Consider the following 24,638-nt stretch of genomic DNA (forward strand, 5'->3'; position numbering starts at 1 on the left):
TGGGGGTAGAGGTTGGGGCAATTTCAGACCAGAATAAAGAAACCTGTCTGGAGATGAGATGCAAATACTTAATCCAATAGATAGATGTAGCCCAGCCAGTTCAGTTTGGAAACAAGATACCGATTATGTTTCTACTAGAAACTTTCCAATACAGATTGCATTTGTCCTTAGAATTCCCTCTAGCTCAGTTACAGCACCAAAATAAGCAGCCCTTCTGGCTAAACTGTCATTGCGATTGGGACTTCGCAAATGTATTATTCTGGCATGATTTATCAGCATGTAGCAAAGAATGCCCACTCTAGTCACCTGATCATTTCTATAAAACTTCAACACAAGCCCTTCCTGCCAAAGCACATGTTGCAGGACTGGCCTGTCTGGGATTGCATGTGTCTGAAGTACTGTGCTCTTCAAGTCACATGATAAAGTTGGCAATAATTCATGCCTCTTTACCCGAGTGCTATAACAGCCATGGATCCTCCTCACAAGGTTTGTGGACTGATGTTTAAAAACCATCTTCATTAAAAAAAAAAGACATGACAGCTAATGAAGAGAAGGGAACTTCCAAAAAAAAAAAAGTGTTTCCATGGCCTGAAATGAGCTTTCAGAGAGCTCATACTGCAGAGCACAAGAGGCCTGAGAAGTACCCAGGAAGACCAGTGTTGGTCTGGTGAGCTTCCTCTGAAACAGAATGGATGTTTTCCAAGTGCTCCATTACTTGTCTAACCATTTTTTTGAGTGCTACTATCAACAGGCAGAGCTGAAAGATACTTTTTTAAATCTCAGCAGTGCATCAAAGGTTTTATTTAAATTGCTCTTATAAAAAATTAATGAAGGCATTATCTTGCTGGGCTACAAAATGGCAGGAGTGGATCCCAGTGAGATGAAATCTTCTTAAATACAGCTGTCAAAACATTTTTGTATTAATATATCCCTGAGTGACTCTGTGCACATGCACTTGCAGTACAGAACTAGACCAGAAGGAGGAGAATTTCATGCAAACCTGCTTACAACATGGAACAAGCCAGGAGTCAACATAGCAGTATTTAAAAGGGAACAGACTGCTCGTGGTCCACAGCTGAAGCTGTCTCTGAAGTGAGAGGAAGTTATTCTTCCAAAGAAAGAAAGAGGTGGCATCAGGTAACAATCTAGTGGGATGTGACTTGCCATCTGAATTTCTGAGCTTACCGAGGCAGTGACAACTTCCCTCCTTGCATGTTACATACGGGTGTGGAGTATCTTTGCCTGTGATGGGTGCAAGTGACTGCTGGGGAATCCTACCTCAGCCTTCTGCCACGAGTAAAGCCTGATTACACTCATCCCACTCCCCTTCAGCCCTGCTGTTAGCTGTGCAGTCAGCAACCACAACAGCTTTTTCATTCTCTTACCTATCACAGCTGCTTTGCGGATGGGCTGAGGGGAAGCACTTTTCCATGAAGCTCCACTGGACGTTGTCCACTTCTGCACTGCTCTTTCTGCGAAGAAAGCGTACTGCAGTGCTTGGGCCTGGCCTGAAGTCAGCAGGATGTTAAACAGCTCTCGCTCCTTCCGGACGCCATCTGCAAAGGGCTGCTCTGTGGCAGCTTTCACTGCCTGGAAGCACAGCTCTGGAGCCAGGCACCCATGGGCCTGTTTCTTCACCTTCACAAGAGCCTCACTGAGAAATGCTTCCACATTGGGCAGTTTTGGAACTGGCTTCAGGCTGAGCCTGCGGGGTCCCAGTGGCTGGCCTGGAGGGTAGAAAAATGGAGTTACAGGACAAAGCATCCACATCTGGAAGACTACAGATTTTCACCCCTTTCTACATAGACTGGGAATGCAGTCTACCTCTTTTCCTCCTAAGCTCACTGCATTAGGGCTTACATGGCACAGTGATCTGGGTCTAAAACTAAAGTGTCTGACATTTCTCTTTAGCTTTGTTTGCTCTGACAATTACAATTTTTCAAGTCCCTTCTCAGACTTCAAAAAAGCAAGATTTCAATTTCAAAGAAGTAACTCTCTCCTTCCTTTTCACAGCTACACAGAGTACCTTGACTTCTCCAGTTCTCTTACTCCACAGTCCCAGCTGCCACATTCATATGGCTCTTTCTATAAGCTTCAGTACTAAAGTTTTCCTCCAGTAGTGCCCAATTGACTTTGCTAGCCAGGTGCATTCCAGCCAGGGTCCTGACGCAGGCATTTACAAGAGAGACTGGGAAATATACCCTGACTTCAATTCTTCCCTGACAGTAGGAGTCCCTCTATTCACTTTGGGATTAACCAAGAGGACAGCTCACGCAGCATGAGTTGGGGAGCAAATGAATAACAAGCGGGAGTTCATGCTTCGGTGTCAGCAAGGGGTGAATCAAGCAGCCACACAAATACATGAGGCTCATTACAGACAGAGGTTGCTATGGTGATACCTAGAAAGGATTTTAATTGAGAGAAGTTAGTTACATTTCAGATGCCAAAATCCTCTCCATCCTCTTCAGAAGTACAAACCTTGGTGCTTGCTAGGAGATCTCTGATCTGCCCATACTCAGGCTGTTCCTGTGCTCTTAATGGCAGCTTGCCTCAGTAAAGACCATGGAGGAACAAGATCAGAAATTCAGGATGTATCTCCTTAATATTCCAACGTTTTCACAAAGACCCTCTTGTCATTGTAGCCACATCCAGATTGTTAACTAACCGTGTAGCAATGTTACTGCACTGACTGCTGCAGTGCTGTTCCCAGAAGCATGCAGGACTGCCACCAAAGCAGGATGGTGAGTGGGCCCCTTCTAATGAGAACATTATGCTGAGAAGCTCTCTGGTATACAGTCTCATTGCCCTAGTTTCTATTATATGAGCTCTGCCACAGGAGCACGCTTCCTTCAGAGGTGACATATTGCATCCAGCTCCCCTTTTTCCTCCTGTTGTCTGAGTTAGGAAAGTGCCAGTGCATCAGCAGAAGACTCAGGAGCAGGAAATCATATGCAGGATGCTGAAGAGCAAGAATAATGGCAGCACTGCAATCATGGTTGCCCAAAGAATATGTCCTGCTCTTTCTCCAAGACCAAGCAATGTTTAAGAGAAACAGAAGTATGAGTTTCCAAGATGAGTTAAGAGACTGATTTCCTGAAATAATGGTTTTCAGAGCTCAGGCTTTTTAATTAAGCCTTTTAAAGAACACAAAGATGAACACTCACTGTGTAAGTAGTTTCCCTTGTAATCAGAGTTCATAAAAATAATGTTTTCACATTGACAGTGAATATAGCTTGTATCTGCCAATATTGCAGGATTTAGTCAGGATAATGTTCCTTTATTTTGGAATCCTTTGTTTCTCCCCTAAATGTATGTTTTTAACCCAGAAATGCTCTTTATCCACAGTACTTTATTTAGGACTTAAATAGTGCGTTTCATTTCATCACAAGACGAAACTTCAGGTTTGTCCCAGAAAGCAGATCTGATGGCTGGAAGGCCACTTAAGACTGGGCAGATCAAGGGACTTCATATGACTTCTCTGATGTGGAAAGGACTGGTAAAAAAGGAATATTACTGGGAGCCTTTAAGCTTGGTCTTCAGATAGCAAATAGTACTTGTAAACACAAATACTGATGGAGGACATAAGACAGTTCCGCAGAATAAAAAAGAAAAGTAACTCTCCTCAGGGTCCTGTAATAAAACTCCTATTTAGCTGTAAGCTAAATAGGTTTTGCTAAGTATTTCTACAGCATCTTCATGCAGTGTCTTTGCTTCTGCAATGCTAATAAGAATCAAGGGCATATTTATGAACAGGAAAAAATTATCTGAATCCAAACCTGGGAAGAAAAGATCAGTGTGGGACATCCACAGCTTGATTTCTGAAATCAAAGCAGCAGGAACATGATGAACAGTATCAGACATCAGTGCTGCAGGGAAAAGCGTCATCCATGCGCAGGAGCTAGCACAGATACCTGCTTTATTTTACTAGGGTTTGTAGTCCAGGTGGCACAAAGGACAGATCAAGTCTATAAAATTTCTATCAGCAAAAGCAACATGTAAGCATGCAGTATCAACTATTGTGCGACTTACAACAACAACAAAATCATCCCCTCAGAGTTGTAACTCTTGGGATATTACAGGACTCCACATGGAAGAGGCAGGGCTAGCCTAAGTCTTCCCGGTGCAGTGAAATGCTTGTGAATTTCTTAGAAACAAAGCTGAAACTGGACCCCTGCTCCTCAGGCTTGCAGTGGTCTTGGGCCTGCCAGGGACAAGTCCAGCTTATGTCAGACCTTTCACAAACTCTGGCTCTGTCAAAGGGGCACTTTGCTAGACTTTCTGCCTACAGAAGGTGGCAGCCAGAATCATGAGCCCTGGAGAGAGATTCAAATGTCATTATATTGTACATCTTTGCAGAGATGATGCACTAAAGGCCCTTGCAACTGTAACTGAAAGCCTTTCTCCAACAGCCTCTGTTTAAAGCATGCAGTTACCTAACAGCACTGTCTGTTACTCCTTTGGGTTTCATGAGACTCAGAAAAAACACATGCTTCCTCCACAGTTATTCCTAGTGGCTTACAGTCAGAAACTCATAATCATCTTTCCACACGGAGTTTAATACCTGTGGGACCTGAGCTAGTCTAAATTGAACTGATTCTCCTTGGCTCTTTGGTGCAAGCCATTGATACTTTTGTGCTCTGAGAAGATGATAAAGGTCAATCAGCAAATCTGGTCAGAAAGCAACGGATGATTATATATGAAGGGAGAGCTTCAATGAAGTCTGCTGCGCAGGGGATCAGCAGCCATTTTCTCCTCCAGCCGAGGAAGATTACAGCAGGCCAGCAAGAGGTGGGCAGTATAAGCTTCAAGCTACCGACTGCCACAAGCAATTACAGCAATTTTTCAATTTTGTGGTGCCATCAGGTGGACAAATTGTGTAATGCAGCTTTGAATTAGTGCAGTGATTCTCAAGCCCATTTAATGAAAGAACATTCTCCTTGTCTCCAAGGATTTAGCTCCTGTCTATTCCTTCTAAAAATGCCACCAAACGTGAAGATATTTTCTTTTGCCTGAAGAGGACAGTTTGCCTGAAGAAGGCCAGGAACATATGCTCACTTCCTATCTGCAATACAATTACTGTTTTTCAATGAAAAATTTAACTTAGAATCAGTAATTGTCTTTGTGTATTCCTACACCCGCTTATTCAGGACAGTTTCAGAACTCCTTTTGAAGCTGTACTTCATCCATACATTTTTATGTATTATTCCTAATGAAGATGCTTACCCAACATACCTACCATAAAGGCAGCTCTGTCAACTGCATATTGAAACAATAATCAAAGACCCTTGCTTCAGTAAGGCCAGTCGTTTGAGACTGATCTCTTGCCATGAGATACTGCAGCTCCAGCACTGAGAAAGCTTAGAAGAAAATAATTTCTGAGTTGATTCTTTGAGTCTTATCTTGCAGTACAGCCTTCCCAGGAATAGAAATTCCATCAGTGACAAAACTAGTTACTTAGCCAAACTGCTCTGTAAGAAGCCACCAGCTGTTAGCCTCATGTTTAAAAAAAAAAAAAAATCTCATCAGAAACAAAATGCTGCATGCCATACAAAGACAGTGGACTTCTGTGATGGCATTTTTTTTTTTTTGTGCAATTCTCTCTGGTTTTATTAAGATTATCTGAAAAATGTTCACTGAAAACAGAACTCAATGTGAACAAAAACCAGACCAGCTACACAAGACTGTCCTCTCTTCTGCAGCCCTGAGTTAGTGCTTGATGTAGAGAAATAAAAGCACTGGTTTGCCTTTGTATGGTAGGAGAATTATATTAACTTTAGGCAAAGGCCAAAGCCAGGAACGACTCAAAAGGAACACATGGACTCTGGGTACAACATTCTTTCAAATAATTGGGTAACCTGAAGCTAAATGGTGCGTCAAAACTTTTCATGGTCTTCTGCAAGGTCTAATGAGAAATTTTCCAAGCAGGAAAGAAATAAAGATTAGCTGACATGCCAGTATTTTCACTGTTAAAGCACATACTGTAAGTTCTAGTAAAGCTGTTGGAAAGAGTCTGAAAGCATTTTTAAAGTCCTCTTGGAGTTGGTATATACTGTGATGTGAAACACCTTCAATGACATTACTCATTTTTACTGGGGTAAATCAAACCAGTAATAAACAGATAAAAAAATCTACCACTAATAATGAGTAAGACTGGGACGGGTTACATGCTGAACATCCAGCTAGGATCCTTGTATGCTTATACAATTCTCAAAAAAATTTTTCTTGGTAGTGACAATTTCCAATGAAGATGAAGCTACAGAAGAGGAATTTACCACTACAGTAGTGGACATAAGTTCCAGAAAGCAAGTTACACCAAAAAATAGTGTGATCAATGATTCATTCCTGAGGTTCTCCTCTAAGGTCAAGCTGACTTGATGACAACTGTCAAGATGACAACTGTCATCCACTGCACAATGTCTGTTACAGAAGAAATAAGCATACAAATATCTAAATTTCACGCAATTTCACATAGCATTTGTTGAAATCCAGAATGCTTGCTGGTTTGCCAGTTCTAGTAATATATGTGTTACTCATTTTATGATGCGCTGCTGCTATCAATACTGGTATAGATCTTATGTAGGGCATCATTCAGAAGCCCAGAGGGTACATCAAAAGGAACACTGTTTGCTGGGTTAATTTGCCTAGAAGAGTAGCAATATTTCACTGCTCTCCCAACAGATGGAGAAACAGAGTTCTCATTCAAAACAGACAAAAATCAGTGAACCAACTATCTTTGTTTTTCTTGGAAGCAATAGTGAAGTACATCACCCATCTCTTTCTAAAGAATTATATTTAAATAGTCCAATTACATATAGGGAAAGAGAAAAGAGGACTGCTTATGTCATCAATTCTGCACTAAAAATGAAGCCCCAAAATACCGTAGGATGAATACAGTGAGAAGGAAGAGCATCTCTTACAGAAAACCTAGCCAAAGAATACCCTTTTGCACTGATCTGGTAAATCTAAAGTTGTAGGAAAGTATACAAGACACTGATCCTTAAGAACAGCCCATTCATTGAGCTATCTTAAAAATATGGTGCACTGTCATCTAGGAAAAAATTTAGGCTGCTTCAGCTTCTAGCACAGAAGTGCTCCTACAGAGAAGAAAAGGTCTTGTTTGTAGTGAAGAGAACTGCAGGAGCAAAAGCAGCACCCCAGCTTGGAAAAGCATTGCCTTAAAAGCCATGCGATCAAAGCAGAAAGGGTTTTTTTGCTTCCTTGCGTGGATCACATTGTTACAGAGCTCCAGATTAAATCCTGATGGAAGTCAGTAGTCTGTTTCCAAAGGTACAAGGAGGTAAGCAGTGGAAAAATATCCTGTTTTTCTCTCAAGGTGATGCTCCTTGTGCTGCACAAGGAATGTTCCTCTTCCTGTGTTAACTCTAGTGATTTTGATTTTGTCATTTCTAAGGTGGGGAAAAAAAAATCTCTCCACATCCTTCCCATCTCCACAGGCCTTTTTCTTGCACAGCAGCTAAAGGATTAGGGACTGAGTCACTTACAGACTCATGGATCATTAAGCTGGGCTGACGATGTACCAGCTGCTCCACTAGAGGGAGAAAATTATTTTTGATCAGCCATCACTGATGGTGCAAACAGAATACATGAAATACTAGCTGTGATCCAAAACTATCTATGGAAGGAGCATATATTCCCCAAAATCAGTGGAGTGCAGCAGCCCAGAGGAGCATGTGAGTTTGGATACACAATTAAGAAGCAGGAGAACTTGATATGTATCTGTTCTCTGAATCCTCACTTGCATATCTGCAGCTCTTCAGCATCTGAATTTTTCACTTCAGACAACAGAAAACAAATTCTGCAATTAATTCTGTCTTATATGGGTGCCAAAACTCAATGAAGGGAGCATAGAAATTGGAACAAACTGGTGGGCTTTGTTCTGACTCTCTCTAGCCCTGAAACATCACCAATTATTTCTTGGCACTGCTACAATTCTTTCCTCACCAATCACTTTGTTTGCCAAGCCAATTGCTGCCTCAACTGTGTTTTCTTCCACAACTTCATCAACCAAGCCCAGCTTCAGTGCTTCAGTTGCTGGAACGTGTCTTCCTGTGAAAAAAAGAGAAATAAGGTGACTACAGTGGGGCATGATGGCCAATTTCATTCTTTTCTATCTAATCAAATGACTTGTGTGTAGCTGGCTTCAAACATGAGATGTGCCCATTATCAGGTACATAAAATGCATTACTAACAGCATGCCTCAAAGAACATATGTCCCTTTCTTAGCCCATCATTAGTGGAAGCAAGCTGAATTTCAACCCAAGCAGCTACATAGGTAAAAGAAATTCATTTTTCTGAGGCCAAGCTGGTGGTATGCCTCAATGCTATATTCTTATATACAGAGCAAGGCCAAGGCACAGTACTTTACCTGTAGTGATTATATCCAGAGCAGCTGGTACCCCAATCAGTCTGGGTAGTCGCTGAGTGCCTTCAGCGCCTGGAAGTAACCCAATGGTGACCTCTGGTAAACCCATCTGAGCCTAAAATTAAGTCAAATTCAAGAACAAATCTGATTAGAAAGAGTGATAATTACAAACTGAGCAGAATAGAGGAAAGACAAGCAGACCTGATTCACACATTGCTCCTCTAGGAAGCCTCAAAACTTATACATAGAAACTTCATCCTTGCTTTTTGCCACATAAGATATGTAAGACAAAAGCCCACTCAACCATTTCAAGAGCTTGTGTACAAATGCACAGGAAAAACATCACCTTTCAGTGGGTGCATGTGTGCTAGCACAGCACTGGAGGAGAGCTGTTGGGCCAACAGCATCCCCCAGACTGACACATGTGTAAACTAATGCTTTCAAGCAGTTGTTTCCAAATGTTGGAGGGCACTCTGACTTAACTGTTACCTCCCTACTCTAATTCTTGGAAGTTTAGTAAAGGAAAATTGTTACTGAACTCTTCCCTAATCTTCCTTCAAGTGTGTTTCCTTCAAATGGCTCTTAGTGTACTTGACATTTAGTAGGGTTATGGCAGTGAAGCCAGGGGCAGCAGGAAGGGGGATCTTGTCTTCTCTTAGAAGTCTATCTAGATTTTGTTGCCTCGTTTTAAAAAACATAGTCTGTACATTTCCCATTGAGCTCTTAAGAGATTTGGAGTCACTTTAAGACCACTACTTATGGCACCCACCTTAGGTGGCATATAGGGCAACGTAGACTACCTCTTTATGCTGTTACAGCAACCCACACTGTCATGGAGAAACAGTGATTCATGCTGCAAAAGTGAGGGGATGGCCCTATCAGTGAAAAGTCTCTATAAGGAGACCAGGTGCCTCTAAAAGGTAGTTCAGCATTCCAGAGTCTTGAAGAACGAGGTTCAAGAAAAAAATGGATCACTCCTTAAAAGACTCTTAAAGCTGTCTGTTGGTCAGAGTACTCCCCTGGGGAACCAGAGCTCATGGGGAATCAAACCATAAATGTTCTGTGTTAGCTGAGTTTCAACTGCCTATTGAAACTAGGCCAATAGCAGAAAGAAATGCAAAATTCACAGGGCTGGGGAGCAAAAAAGAAAGTCATGCTGCATGAGCCAGTAAGATACAGCCATCCACATCAGAACATACATAATGACTACTGAGATCTAGGGCAAATTAACACTGGGTTACTGAAGCGTCTATGCAGCCACCTTACTCTACTAGTTACAAATCAATTTTATATTCAGAAATTACTTGAAATTAGTTATTTAATAAGACTTATGAAAGCATGTCAAGGGTGGTGTTATAGGTGAATAATGTCTAAGCACACTGACTATGGGTCCAGAGGAGGGCCACAAAAATGATCAGAGGGATGGAACACCTCTGCTATGAGAAAAGGCTGAAAGAGCTGGGGTTGTTCAGCCTGGAGAAGAGAAGGCTCCAGGGAGACCTTACTGCAGCCTTTCAATACTTAAAGGGGGCTTATAAGAAAGATGGAGACAGACTTTTTAGCAAGGCCAATAGCGATAGGAAAAGGGCTAATGGTTTTAAACTAAAAGAGGGTGGATTCAGACTAGATATAAGGAAGAAATTTTTTACGATGAGCGTGGTGAAACAGTGGAGTGGGTTGCCCAGAGAGGTGGTAGACGCCCCATCCTTGGAAACATTCAAGGCCAGGCTGGATGGGGCTCTGAGCAACCTGATCTAGTTGTAGATGTCCCTGCCAATTGCAGGAGGGATGGACTAGATGACCTTTAAAGGTCTCTTCCATCCCGAAGCATTCTATGATTCTATTCGATGATTCTATGACTTGTATCCTGTAGCTATAAAGCCTTTCTCCTCTGAGCAGATGATCCCGGTGTCTCACTGCTCTCCAGAAGCAGCCTCACATGCTGTCCATGGGCATATGTACATGGTTCCTGATGCCTTCACCAGCCTCTCTAGTTTGCAGCATGTGTTACCTTCACATGTGCAATCCGATAGTGACAGCCAAGTGCCACCTCCAGGCCTCCTCCCAAGGCAATGCCTTCAATGGCCGCCACCACAGGCTTCTCACTCCTTTCTATGAGAGAGATGATGGGCCTCAAGGTAACACCCTGTCTCTTCGGAGCAGAAAATCCTCGAATGTCAGCACCTGAGTTAGCACAGAGATAAAGAGGAATTAGTGGGGAAGGCAGTGCTTGGAATGATCCTTCCCTCTGTGCCATTGAACGTAGCTGCTCACAGATGATCAAGTCCTTGCAGAGCATGCTGCTGGCAGGAGAGTGGTTAACAGGAATCAGCCCCTTTTGGGACCACCATCAAGAAACCCTGGCTCCTTGAAGCTGTTCAGAAAGCTCAGGAGAAAGCAGTACAAAAATATGTAACTGTAGTAATCATGCAGTTACTACAGAAAATTGCAGACATGCTTGGTTAAACAAAACAAAACAAAAAAGTTGAGTCTGGAATAGTTAAGCACAAGTTACTACTAACAAGCAATGTAGAGCTCCACAGAAATTCCCTAGCTTCCCAGGTTTCTACAACTGGAGAAGGTATGTTATTCACCACTGCCCCGCCCCAGGTACGTTCCATACACTGGACCAGTTAGTGGTCCAAAGATTTTATACCGATGCCTTCTTACTTTACATGGCTTGCTTTGTATATCAGGGAGATGAGAAGCTGTCTCCCACTGCACCATGAACATACCAACTTATTTCTGTCCTGGACAGTCCAACTTGTCATGTGTGCCATGTCAATTGTGGCACAGCAGAACAGAAAAAGCCCACTGTCTTGGGGCCATTTTCAGCCAAATCAGGACTTTTATCAGCAATGTTACAAGGCAGAGAATCTTCAGACATGGTGGGTGTAGAGTGTTTCCTCTTTTTCTTGGGCTGTTTGATGATAAATGTCTTACCTGCACTGAATTTCCCATTTTCACCACAAATCATAACAGCTTTCACTGAAGGATCTGCATCTGCTCTCTTCAGTGCATCCTCTAATGCCTGGAGAACTGTCAAGCTGAAATAAATTAGAGATTCAGTGAGTAACAATCAACTACGTTACCTTTCCAAGAGGTCTGTGTTATAAACGGCAAGCATCCCAGTGAAAAAAAGCAGTACATCCAAGCATGTCTCTTCTCTAGCTTGTCTTCCACCACAGCCTCTCCGGGTGAATCCTTTCATTAGTTTCCCTCTCACTTCAAGAGCAAGTGCCAAAACCCAACAAGCTTATGACTACTGACCTGTCAATCACTTGCTGGAGAGTCTTCTCGTGGCTATGCCATTGCTGTTTCCAAAGCAAGCAGCATAGAGAAATGCTCTTTTGAAAATGCCTTTATGAATTAAACATTCAGATTTTTAGGAAAACAGTTTAGCATAATTTAAAAGTAATTAATGCTAGACCACTGACAATCGAAGAACTTTTCAAAAAGGGAAATGAGCTCCAGGGGTAAAACGCTATCTTTCAAAGACCTGACACAGAGTTGGTGCTGGGCTGACATTTATAATGCTTTCACCTTGTGAAGATCTGTATATAGATCCAGACTTAAACTTGTGTGGGATCCTGTCAAAGTGAATTTGGGCCTAAAAACCTAAGTAGAATTTCTTTTTTTGTCTTATCTTAACATATTTCCACAGACACAAGCAGTAAATGTGGCCAGCAAAGAATTAACGAGGAACTTCAAAATGGAACAGTAAAAGTATAAATAGTATTTTTACAAATCAGATATTTAAAAAAATCTGGCCTGACTGTATGCTCACTTGGCATTTGAAGCTTAGAAGCTAATTATATATATATCTGTGTGTGTGTGTGTATGGATGGACATGGAAAGTATAGTCTGTTTTAGAAGACAGTGACAATAAAGAAGATGGTAGGTAAAAATAGAAGCATTAACACCTAACACTTTATTTACAGAACCATTCACACAAATTGTGTATATATAATTTAGATACTAAAATATATTCATATACACACACTTGTAAGTATATAAGTGTATATATAGTTTGTGAGACTTTTCTGTGTGCATGTGTGTATACATACTGCATATGTAGATATGCCTCTGATTCAGAAAATCTGAGCCACAAGTGGTTGGAGGCTGGAGGAATACTCAAAGAAGTATCATACATACTTGCCCAGTCCTTTATAAATACACCTTCTGTTCCTAGACCTTCTCCAAACTGTAAGCTCAGTTTCACGTGTAAGCTTGGTGCCTGATGAAAAGAGAGCAGAGCTCTGTTGATGCCCAGTTGAGAGGAGGAGCGTGAATTAAAAGGAACTGATAGAAAGGCCTGATGCACACTCAGTTTGTGCATGTTTTTCAATATATTTGAGGGCATTTCACTTAAACAGGAAGCTTGTCATAAAGTAGATGAAAAATATATCACTGTAGTTGTGTAATGTTTCTAGGTGTGTTCAGGGTGGGTGATCACATTGTTTACGTAAGACAGCGGCCTGCAGCATTGACATGGAAATCCATAGACTGAAAAGGGAAACCTGGGGAGCCCAAGAAGTTTTCTGTAAGCCAGCTGTGTGAAGTCCTGCCAGCCAACCTCTGCATATTCCTCCTTCAAAATAAAGAATTAAGAGAAGCTATTAGCAAAGTCTATTAATCAGGGCTGTTGGCTGAGCAGAGAGTTGGGGCGCTGCCTAGGGGGGTCTCCAGGATCAGCTGCTGCCTGGATAAGGCCATGCTACACAGAAGGATCACTGGGAGCCCTGAGACCTGACCACGAGAGACTGAGAGAAGTGTTATTTTTGGAGAGAGAACAGCCAGTTATGTACCAATTGCCACTTACAGACATCAAAGACAACTCTGAAGTCTGACATTAGTAATGGTTCTGAAAGCCGAAACTTAAAATGAGAATAATTTGGCAATGACAAAGAAAAACTATTAGGTGACTCTGCAAAGGTCCTTCCAGTGCATATAGTTCCATGTAGCAGAATATGAAAGCCTTTCCAATTTTAATAAATGGTTTCATATTCTGTGCGGAAAAATACATATTAAAATTTTGGTTTTTATCTCAGTCCCTTTGAAATATAAAGTGCTGTGGCTGCTGCTATTTGAGGAGGACTCACAGGGTGTACCCAATGCTCGCTGCTCTTAGAGGCCTGTTTTTGCATCAGTGGAGAGCCAAGCCATGGAAATACCAAATTCACCTAGCAGCTGGAAGGTTAAAGGGAAAACCATTATGAAATGTCATTACACTTCACAAACCATGGTGCAAAGAGGGGGAGAAAATATGTACCAGTATTCCGAACAAATGTTAAATTACCGATTTGAAAATATTGCACAGAAAAATGGCGCAGTTCTCTCGGGAACAGACAAGAAGCAGCCAAAGCATTTCTGTGTCTGTTGCAGGCATGTGATCAGCAGGTGCAAAAGGCCCATACAAAAGGTTTGTCTGCATTAAATGCAAAGGTTCAGGATTTTATGTAGGAAATTAGTTACAAGCCCTTAGCACTTACAACAACATACTCCTACCAGAAGAAAAATTAGTCATCAAGGCTGCCACAAAATAACAGTTCAATACCTACGTGACCTGTATTAACCCAACAGAACTATTTTTGCCAGAGAGTAACTTGACCCTGTATTTGCATAAATATTTCTTCTCCCTCCATACAACTTTTTCCCAGTGGGAATTTTTTTTGTGGGAAAAAAAGGAAGAAACATCAGACTTTCTGCAGTTTCTTGTTCTCCTAAGATGGAGCAATATGTTTGCCTCAGGATATGTTACCGTCCAACACAAAGGCTGCATTGCTTTATAACTCACACGTTATAACTGGTACTAAAAGATGTAATTTTCAATGAAAGCATTGTAGTAAAACGTATGACAGTAAAACTATAAAAATACTCAAGAGTATCACAACTTCAAACAGCTAGAGTATTAAAGAAACAAAAAGTCACCATTTGCATAAGTATTTCATTACTGTGACAGTGTCATTCATTTAAGAGTAACAATGCAAAAATTCACTCCATGCATTCCAATCAATGCTTAATCCCATGCTATGTAGTCAGCTCCACCATGTATACTATTTTGACTGCAGGAAAAGTGATTCTGCCAAGATGATTCAGTGTTACGGGTTTCAGAAACACGCTGCAGGTGCTGCTAAAGAACATGTGCACACCAGGGTAAGAGAATATTCTTATAGGTGACCACTCCAGGTTGTTATTATTATTTTGCATAAAACTCATTGCAGTGATGATGTGCTGGATTTTTAACAAGGTTTTATTATTTACCTTAATAATTTCAGATTTTAGCTTGGGTGTGTGAATGTGAACTTCTTTCATTAAAAAGAAAAAAAATTAAGGTTATCCTGAAAATTTACTTAGTCACCTTTAAAGAAGTGAGACTCAAATCCAACAGTAGAAAATGCTGTTTATGGAAAACATGCAAGTGTGGTCCTTTCCCCTTGTACTTCCCCCCACATCTACAATCACCGCATTGGGGATGTTGCTATGTACGTCTACACACGTTCTTTTTAGCATCCCTTATACACTGCTGTCCATGAATTTGCCTAATCCCTTTCTGATTCTGCTGATCCATCTGCCTCCACAGGCTCCTATGGCAGCAAGGTCTGTATTAACTGTCATAAAAGAGTCTCCTACTAGTTTAGCCAAATGCCTCTACTTCAGCTGTTGCAGGATTTGGTAAAGGGTTATGCCTTTAATTTATTTACTTTATGATTCTGTAAACCTTGACCTCATTCTCCCACAGCCTTTTCCTCTCCAAACTGATGACATTCAGCTTTTTCATTCTGCTTTCTTAATGCAGTGCACTATCCCTTCGATTATTTCAGTTGTCCCTTTCTGCATCGTCCCTATATTCTTCTGCAAACACAAAATCCATAACTACACCCAACAATTAAGCTGTTTTATATTGCAGAAAAAGGATGCCCTCTGCTCTGTTCTCAACATATATCCTGATGGTACCCAATATTTTGTGGGCTTTTTGGGCTGCCCCAGCACATTGAGCTGATCATTTCACAGAACTGTCAAAGGTAAGGATCCCTCCCCTGAGCTGTAACAGCCAGTTTTGAGCTCTGCATCCTGTAAGCTTGTCCTGGATTACATTTTTTATTTAAAGAACTTTTTGCTATTATTTTTTAGCATGCCTTGATCCACTCTTTATATCCTTTTAGTCTTAATTTCCAGTTTACATCTCTCCTGTCATGTTTTATGGGCTTTCTTGTTCTCCTCACTTGAGTAAGCTTTCCACTTCTTGAAAAAAAAATCAAACTTTTCCCTTTGTCTTCTTAGCTTTCTCATCAAGCCATGCAGGGCTTTTACAGATCACTTGCTGGCTGAACAGTTTACCTGGGCTTCTAATAAACTTAAAAAACCAAAAATCCTAAACCCAAACAACAACAATCCAGCCTCCACCCTTTTGCAGGCTTCTTGTCTTTTGGATAGCTTCTTGCAGTGTTTTTGTTTGAACTAACTGCTGGGTGTTTACACAATTCCCTTCTTGAAATTGAGTACTCTCGTGCTGGATTTACCTGGTCTGCTTTCTCTTGCCTCAGTGTCAGATCCAGCTGTGTAGTAGTTGCTGTCACACAGCAGCTAGTACAGCTTGAATGGAGTCATGCACATAAATTAAGGCCAAATGCAGAATGCCATCCTTTTTGTGGGGTTTTAGAATAGTTGTTTTAGGAAGCAGACACTTATTGCATCCTGGAATTTTCTCTCTACGTCTCATCCTGATGAGGTGCTGATCCAGTCCAACACAGGTAATCACACTCTCCTGTCATTGCTACCTATCCGAAGTTGCAGCTTCTCTAATCTCCTTTACATTTTCTGATCATTATGCTGATCGGAGGTCAGAAGGACAATCCTGGCAGCCAGGGAGAGCCTTTTCCAATTCCAAGTTGAAATACTCTTCCACATACTTCTTATTTTTCAGTGCCAGCAGTCTGCCTCTGCTAATAAGGTGTGGCTGGTCTTCTCTCTTTCAAGTCTTGTCTGTCTGTTCCCCAAAACTTCCCAGTTTTTTGCATATCTAAATCCCTTCTCTCTATGCCATGGTCTCATAAATCCAGATCTCTGAATACTAAACTTCTGCAAACCAGGAAAAAACCCCAAACAAATCAAATTTGGCATGTGCCACCTCTGCTGCTGGGGAGAAAGATTGGCTTGAAGGGGAGTCTGTGTGTGGGAGCCAAATTTGCTGCCAGACTCACAAGTCAGCATACATTCCTCAGGAAAGCACTGCCCAAGAGGTACTTGCACAGCAGCGCATGGTGTCAGACAGGAGAAAGCAAATTCCTACCCACCAGTGGCTTCTAAAGTGCTAATGGCCAGGGCGATGGTGTGGGAGCTGGGATAACGGCACTGAGTGCCACATATAACGGGGAGAGAGGGGTGAGGCTGGAGCAGAGCAGGAAAAAACCCACCAGCCTTTTAAAAAGCATCTGTTCCTGCTGTGAAATTAAATTTTCAGGATCACAGGAGATGGCTCCTCTCTGCAACTTTCACTGCCTGCTATCACCTATGTAGTCAAACATTTCCAACAGCAATCACAAACCTGCTTCCCTATGGTCCAGTACATAAAATATGCAGAAGCAGAAGGAACACACAAGGATCAGAGTGTGCTCTACCTTTCCTAGCTATAGCCTTGTCTCAGCTGAAAATTACCCGATGGCAAGTATGAGATAATTATTGATCCCTACTAAAACAGGTATTACCCTGACATGCGATCAAAGACCACAGGCATGTCTCAAGCTGAAGTTTCACAGCAGCGTAACTGATTTAAATCCATGCTGTGCAGGTTTCCATCCTTCCCCACGTACCCCTACTCTGTCCCTTGTGGCAGCAGTGCTGGGATGCAGAGAGCTAGGCTAGCTGAAAAACCAACCCAGACCAACTGGCTGGTGTTTAGTCACATTTGCACCCCGAGCTGGCTTGCTGCCAGTCACAGGAGCACCAACGCTAGCAGAGCAGATGCTGTGAGGAACCATGGCCAGGATCACAGCAGCCCTATCTTAGGTTGTGCTGTGGTGCTACGGAGCTCATCATGAGGGAATGACCCTACACGAGTGAAGTAAGTACTCGGGTCTCCCAGAAGCCTTCATGCTGTGGGGTTGTCAGCGGATAAAAGAGTGTGGGCAGCACAGTACAGGTGTGCGGGGAGTGAAGATACAGCACTCAATGGAAAATGCCTTTTAACGGATCTAACGCATTCTGCCAGGGTCTTCCTTCTCCCTCTCAGGGCTGGGGAACAGGACCACAATCACACCATCCGTCACTCTTGGCTGACAGCGTCAGAACTGCACCCTGCAAGGGCACTGTGGGGTGTAAAGGGGAGTAGACGCATGGGTCTGTCCTGAAGAGGCTGTTGTGCAGGTGCATGCAATTGCTGTTTGAAAGCAACTTTGGGTTTTATCAAGGACTTATAGAATCATAGAATGGTTTGGGTTGGAAGGGACCTTAAAGTTCATCTAGTTCCAACCCCTCTGCCATGGGCAGGGACACCTTCCACTAGACCAGGTTGCTCAAAGCCCCATCCAGCCTGGCCTTGAACCCTTCCAGGGATGGGGCAGCCACAGCTCCTCTGGGCAACCTGTTCCAGTGCCTCACTTCTCAAAAGAGACAAAGTTAAGGTTCCTTAAGCACCTATCTTTACCTCTGTATTTTGTACTTTTCATGGTAAGAATGGAAACTTTACTGTAGGCATAGCCTGGAAGTTTTCTTAGGCTGGTCTTGGGCACAGGAGGTCCAAGGGGTGTCTTGTACCCTGCAGTTCTGGGAATCCTACATGTCTTGTTCAGCTAATCTCATCAAGTCACTCCAAGTTTGTTTTCTCATTATAATTATCCGGGCATGTGAAAATTATCTTACTCCACTTTTAAACATGTTGCAACACAAGAGTGAGCATTGCCAGTTACTGCAGAAGAGCAGCAGGTTGTATTTCCTATTCATGCTCCTACTCGTCTCTTTCAGCTTCTTTTTAACAAACTTTCTGGTTTAGAAGTTGAGCATAACTGCAGTGGATTTTTTTGGTTTGTGAATATATACTGAATAGACACTATGGTCACTGTTACAGAACAGCTCAACTACAACTGCTTAAAAAGAGCCTATGCGGTACTCAGAACTAAATGAACTAAAATACACACCTTATAACCAATTACGTAAAGCCAAAAAGCACGTACGTGCTTTTCAAAACACATGGAAAACTAAAATTTCAGGGGCTCCTACAGATTGATGTTTGACTTTGTTTTTCACTGGTTCGTGTTTGAGATCGCCTGGGGCCTTTCTTGTCCAAGATCAGTATTTAGAGGTCAATTCCTTACTCATTTTTAAAAAGCAAATGAACTGCCTTTGCTTCTGACAGCCCTGACTGTGGTTTAATCCCAGTGCCAGCTCCTCTTGTTGAACCACATCTGCTATCTACAAAGCCCTTTGCCCTAACCCCTGCGCTCGCTTGGATAGCACAGGGACTTGCTGTGCATGCACTGCGAGGGGCTGGCAACTACACCAGCAGCAAATCCGAGAGGAAAAGCTGGTTTTCACCTACAAGCTCTGAAGGAACTCCAGGGTGAAATGGCTGAACTGCTAAGGCTGCTGTGCAATTTCTTGCTGGAAGCATCATCTTGATGCTTAAGGACTGGAAGGTGACAAGAAAGACGTTAAGTTTTTAAACAGCTTGCAGAGGAGATGACAGAAAGTACAGATTGATGAGCCTGACACCTCTCCTGAGAAAAAAACCACTAGAAATTACCATAAAGAGCATAAAGTCATGGAAAAAATCAGCACGTTTTTTGCAAAGGCTGGGGCAGGTACCCGAGCGGCATTTGGACAGGTCCCTCGGCAGGGGCCTCACACGGGCAAGGAGGGGAAAATGAGGCGAAAAGGAGGGAAATCAGAGAATCCCGCTCGTCAAGGGAAGGCAAGCGCCAGGGACCGAGCCGCCCGCCGCTGCACCTCCCCGAGCCCCGGCTCGGCGCTCCCCCTGAGGGGCGGCGGGGCCGGGAAGGGGCGACCGCCACAGAAAATGGCGGGCGGGCGGGGGGACCCGGGCCGCGGGGGGGACCCGGCCGCGCCCGCCGTTACCTCAGCGCGTTGACCGGCGGGTTGCGGAGCCGGATGACGGCCACGGCGGCAGCGCCCCTCGCGTACTGCGCCATGCCCAGCGCCCGCCGCTCTCCCCGCCGCCCAGGCACCCGGCCCGGCCCGGCCTCCGCGGCGCCCCGCCCGGAGCCCGGCCGTCCCCGCCGGGGCGGGACGCCCGCACCGCGGGTACTGTCCCCGGCCCCGCGGCCTTGGCTGCCCCGGCCTGCAGGGACGCGGTGGCTCTGCCTGGGATTTAACGTGCGCTCCCCGTCAAGCGACGTTACCCTCCATCTCCTCGGGCGTTATTTTACCCCTAGCCCTCTCAGTTCCCTGCAGCTGTGCCACCGGTAACCCCTGTTTGGAAAGGACAGTGAACATTGTCATGGCTTGATGGTATGCAACATGCTCGTGGTGTTTAAATGGAAAACATCTGTCACAGGGGCTGGTCCTGCTTAAAACTCCACAAGAGGCTAAGGACCATGTGATTTTTTTAATTAATACAGGGAAGCTAATGAAGTGAGGATGTGGTAAGCTTTGCCATGTTGTAAAATCCTATGTAGAAAATTACCAGTTTGTAGAAAAAGCTAAAAAGTAGGGGTAAAAAAAGAAAGTAGTTTCTAATATTACAAAATGTATCCTTTGCACTAAAATGTAATTCAAGGGAAATAAAAGGCTCTTCAGAGGGAAAATTCCTGGACATTGAAGAAATGGTGACTTTGTACGTGGATCTGTTGGTGTCTGGTTGTCCTGCCCGGTGACCAGCTATTCAAGAGGCAATGCAGAAAAGATGACGAGGATGCTTCAGGAGCATCTGCTCGCAGTGCTGGGTAGGAGACACATCAGAGCTGACCCCCAGACCAGGGTGAATCTCCCAGTAACTCCCGGAAAAACCCACCAGCAACCATGCGTGCTTCTCCAAGGGATGCGTATGTAATGAGGCCTGTCTTTCCCTGTGGGTTGTACGGTGTTGGTTTAATCTATGGGTTGGGTGTAGTTTATCCTAATTTAGCTTGCTGTGGAAAGTTAACTTTGCTTGAAATGTTTTTGTATCTCTCTAATCTCTCTTTTGGCCTTTAAAAGTCAGCCACTGGGCAGAATGACTGCAGCTCCTTCCCCTGATCTGGAACAGGTATAGATCATTTTAGTACTTGATTTATGTGTACCAGAAGGTCTATATGAATATATAGTCTTCACTCATTGCAACTGCTGCCTTTATTGTTATTGCTGTTGTGGTGGATCACTACAGCTCTTCTGTCATTTGTTAAGTAATGCAAAAAAAACCCAAACCAAAACTAGGGATAATGCTCTGCAGTTTGCTTGTAAAACAGTGTGTTTTGGGAGTTTATAAAACTGCTGTAAACTATGCCTTGGAGGGCTAACTGATCAGTTGTATTTTTATTAACCAGAATGAAACCAAAGACCACTGTGAGTTGTACTTTCTGTTTATAATTTACAGGTCTATTTTACTTGTCCTTTAATAATACAACTGCGATAGTTGTGACAAAACAGGACCCTTCTGAGCATGAATAAACACAGAAGAAAACAGTTCTCAGGACAAGAAATCTCAATGACTCTACAGAGTAAATGTTTAAGGGTTATTGTTGTAAGCTTTATGTTTGTCTTTTTTTGTTCCTTAAAGATAGAGTTTGGTAGTGAAAAGAAGTGCATTTAAGTGTACACAGCAGAGGAAATTAAAGTCTTCAGAGCTTTCTGTGAAGTATTTAATCTGTGCTGCACTGAGCTGTACAAGGACCAAGTGCAAGGGCCTGAGCTTAAATGCAACTCCCAAACCAATGGAGGAAGACGAGTGCGTGGGCATGGTCTTCTTGCTGTTTTTTTCTCTCACAGCTTAGCAATTCTCAGAGCAGTCTCATCCAAGGCAACGCAGCTCTGCCGTATCAGACCTGATTTTGTGCACAGGCAGCCATGGGAGGGGGTCGAGGCTGCAGAGCCTGTTCGTGCACTTAACCTTGACAAAATGTAATCAAGATGGTCAGCTTTCTTTAAGCTATTGAGAAATTCACCAAAAGCTTGTACAGTTCTTCAGCGCTTCTATTTCTAAGGCTGTTCTGTGAGGAGCAGGGCTCTTCCCTGCAGACTGCCTGGCAGTTCATACTTTGATGAAAACCAGCTGTTGACTATGGAACCACAAGACATGGTGGCAGCTTTCTCTAGCCCTAGGCCTGCCAAAAGAAAAGGTATCTTGCTGTACAAAGAGAAATAGAGCTAAAATTGCATATCTAAAATTGCTCATGTCTTCATCGTCTGCTAGGGGACAGCTCTACTCTCATTTGTCTGTGGGAGCCGATGCCATTTCAGAAGTAAACTATGATTATGGTAGAGGCTTAACTTTGGGTAAGAAAGTTTGGGTAGTAATGAAAGGCTTTCTTTCAACATGACGAGGCAGGCAGTGAGGTAGGTTCTGGATATTCCTCTGGGTGTTGTTAAGTTTTGTCATCCCTTTGATTACTGGTCTTTTGACTACATAGTAGAGGATAATGCTCAGAAAATATACCTGGTGCCCATTCCAGCTCTGGAGACAGAAAAGGCTTCTCAAAATGGGAATATCAAATCCTTAGAGACTCCATTACTAGAAATGGAAAGGAGGGATATTCACCAAAAGACAGATTTCAATGAATGTGAATGTCGTGCTTTGTCTTCCAAACCCCCCGGCATGTGCTGTGGTAAAATAATCCTACTTCTTCCTGAGCTGGAGCAACACGAGTCTGTCAAGTCTTCTCCAACCGCCTGGGATCATCAGCCTTGTTCAGGAAGTGCCGAATGATACAAACAAGTGCTTTATTTATAGGAGGCTCGGGTTAATTCTTATTCCAGTATATCATTGAATGCAAGGTCCTTCAGAAGATGCAGCTTGATTTGCTATAAACTTATTCACACAGAACAAAAATTCCTGGAAAATGACTATTTGTCTAGTTGCACAAAATGTGTCCATTTCTGACCCCAGAGGCATTTGAAAAGGAGGGTCTGCAGTGATGTTCCAGCTGTAGGAGTAGAGTATTTCCGCTGAAACTACCTCTGAGGAATACGGAAGGTCTAACTAGCTGTATTGTATGATCTGAGCTGAGGTTTTGTGGTAAAACCTGTGGTCACAGTGCTGAGAGGGGTAGGAGCTCTGAAAACTTACTTGTTTTTGACAGCAGCTGGTCTAAACATCAGGCTTGAATTACAGCCTGCTGTTGAAATGACGGCTCAGAGGGCCAGCTAAATTCGCCAACAACTGTTTTCTGCTTTCCCTTTTACAGCTATGACTTTTTAAAATTTTTTTTGGCTTTAAAAAAATATTATTTGGTGTAAAAAGAACTGTTGATCTCCTCACCTTTATAATCTTTTGTCTGGTACACTGTTCTCTGATCCTGGCTAATACCTTCATCTCTGGTAAAAAACAATATTGGTAAACATCTGATCATAAAATAATTTTCAAAGGCTCCTTTGGTTCTACAGCCCCTTAGGTGACCTCCTCTGCTGACTGTGAGGTCCTTTTCTAAACTGTCTCCAGAAACAGCCTTCCAGAGCCTCTGTGAGCTGGAGCTCATCGCCTCAGGGCTGGTACCTACAACTCTTTAAAAGGCACAGCTGGACTAAGTGTGGTAACTACATCTACACAACAAGACATGTTGTGGGCTGTAAAATATCATCCTATTCTAGAGTTTAAATTTTTGCTGAAGAGCCTCAGCTTGTTTTAGCAATGGAGGTTGTTTTAGCTTGATGTGATAAAGACATATTTAAAATATTTTCCCTCTTGCTGGGTATCCTTTGAGGTGTTTTTTCCTTTAGCAAAAAAGGTTTTAAATGTCTTGGAAACTTTGCTGCCTGTTCTGTCATCTAGACCAAGTCTGGGCATAATTATATGCATAAGTAAATTTGTCACTGTTAATATGTACTTCAAAACAGGGCTGTAGGTGGAGAACAGTTGTATATCCAACACTCGCTTGCCCTTAGAAAGAAAGAGCTCATTTTCTTTTAAAATGAGCTCGCCCTTAGAAAGAAACAGCTCATTTTCTTTTAAAATGTATGTGTGCAGGTGTGGAGATCACAGCTACACAGCTTTCTGAGCAGAACAACTATTTGTCTTACTGAGGCTTTACTTTGCTTCTTGGCTTCTTGAAACTAAGAGTTACCCCTCTAAAACTCCCCACTGCATCAGATCTGTTATGTATATATATATATTTTAACCTGCAAAGACAAAGCCATTGACAGTTTTGCACACATAAAGCTGCTGTAACATATTTGTAATGTACAAACGCAATGGTATTTTCCATCGAGTGGGTCTCCCGTTCAGCATTTGTTTCGCTCTGTACTACTCTGCGCATTTCAGATTTAAATTGTCTTAAACAAAAACTACCGTTTCAAATGGAGGACCTTGAGTTCTCCCTGCCAGAACAAAGTATCTGTTGGTTATTTTTAATAGTCCAAGCCTATTTCATGATTTTTAAGCTCTGATATTTGCGTGGTTTCAAAGCAACACCTCCTGGCAAGCTGTGGTATTGCTTGTGCAAGCAGAGAGACCTTCCTCTTGGATTGATACAAGACAAAACAGTAAGACAGCGGAGTGATCTGCAGCAATAGTCCCTGCTTGCTTAGTGTTCAAATTGCAGTGTGATTGACATGGCTGTTACGACTTCCACTGGGGGAGGAATAAAAATGAGGAGCGTGTTTCAGATTTTTTTAAAATGAGAGCAAACGCAAGCACTTAGTGCTGTCATACAGGTATCGCTGCCTTTTTTGTTTGTTTGTTTATTTATACTACGTGTGCTGGTTTACAGTGGACAGTATCACTCAAAGCAATGCAGGACTTTATCCCCAAAACTGTGAAGCCAGTGAACAAAGGATGCTTGTTATCATCCCCGTAAGCAGTAATATGGACATTAGTGTTCCTCTTTGCCCTCTTACTCCCTTCTCTATCCCAATGTAAAAGTAACTGGCAGAAAACAGAAGTGTGAATGGAAATTCAGAACAGTTTCAGAAAGCTTCATTAATGTTCAAAGTATTACATCCCCTTAGTGCTAAAGCAATGCAGCTGTCCTTATGAGCAAATGAAGATACTACAAAAGACATGGAAACATCACAGAAAACCACTAAAGAACGAGGTTACGAGGTTATTCACAGCATCTACGTGTGGTTTAAGGTAATATTGTGCTGTATTAGCATCACCACAAAACAA

At 42.8% G+C, this 24,638-nt stretch overlaps 1 protein-coding gene across 1 annotated transcript in view; it reads right to left on the reverse strand.

Annotated features, from left to right (window-relative positions):
* EHHADH (enoyl-CoA hydratase and 3-hydroxyacyl CoA dehydrogenase) overlaps nt 1-19,601 on the reverse strand; it is a 28,419-nt gene extending 8,818 nt beyond the window's left edge. The window contains exons 1-6 of the mRNA XM_087739996.1: nt 19,457-19,601; nt 11,327-11,430; nt 10,395-10,567; nt 8,387-8,498; nt 7,963-8,067; nt 1,386-1,727 (exon numbers count right to left, since the gene is read on the reverse strand). Of these exons, the coding sequence (XP_087596122.1) occupies nt 1,386-1,727; nt 7,963-8,067; nt 8,387-8,498; nt 10,395-10,567; nt 11,327-11,430; nt 19,457-19,530 (910 nt within the window). The 5' untranslated portion in view covers nt 19,531-19,601. The remainder of the gene's footprint in view (nt 1-1,385; nt 1,728-7,962; nt 8,068-8,386; nt 8,499-10,394; nt 10,568-11,326; nt 11,431-19,456) is intronic.
* Nucleotides 19,602-24,638: the final 5,037 nt, after the last annotated feature.

This window comes from Nipponia nippon, unplaced genomic scaffold (genome assembly GCF_047370975.1).
Source record: "Nipponia nippon isolate SJK-2023a ecotype South Korea unplaced genomic scaffold, ASM4737097v1 scaffold_7, whole genome shotgun sequence".
Classification (NCBI taxonomy): domain Eukaryota; kingdom Metazoa; phylum Chordata; class Aves; order Pelecaniformes; family Threskiornithidae; genus Nipponia; species Nipponia nippon.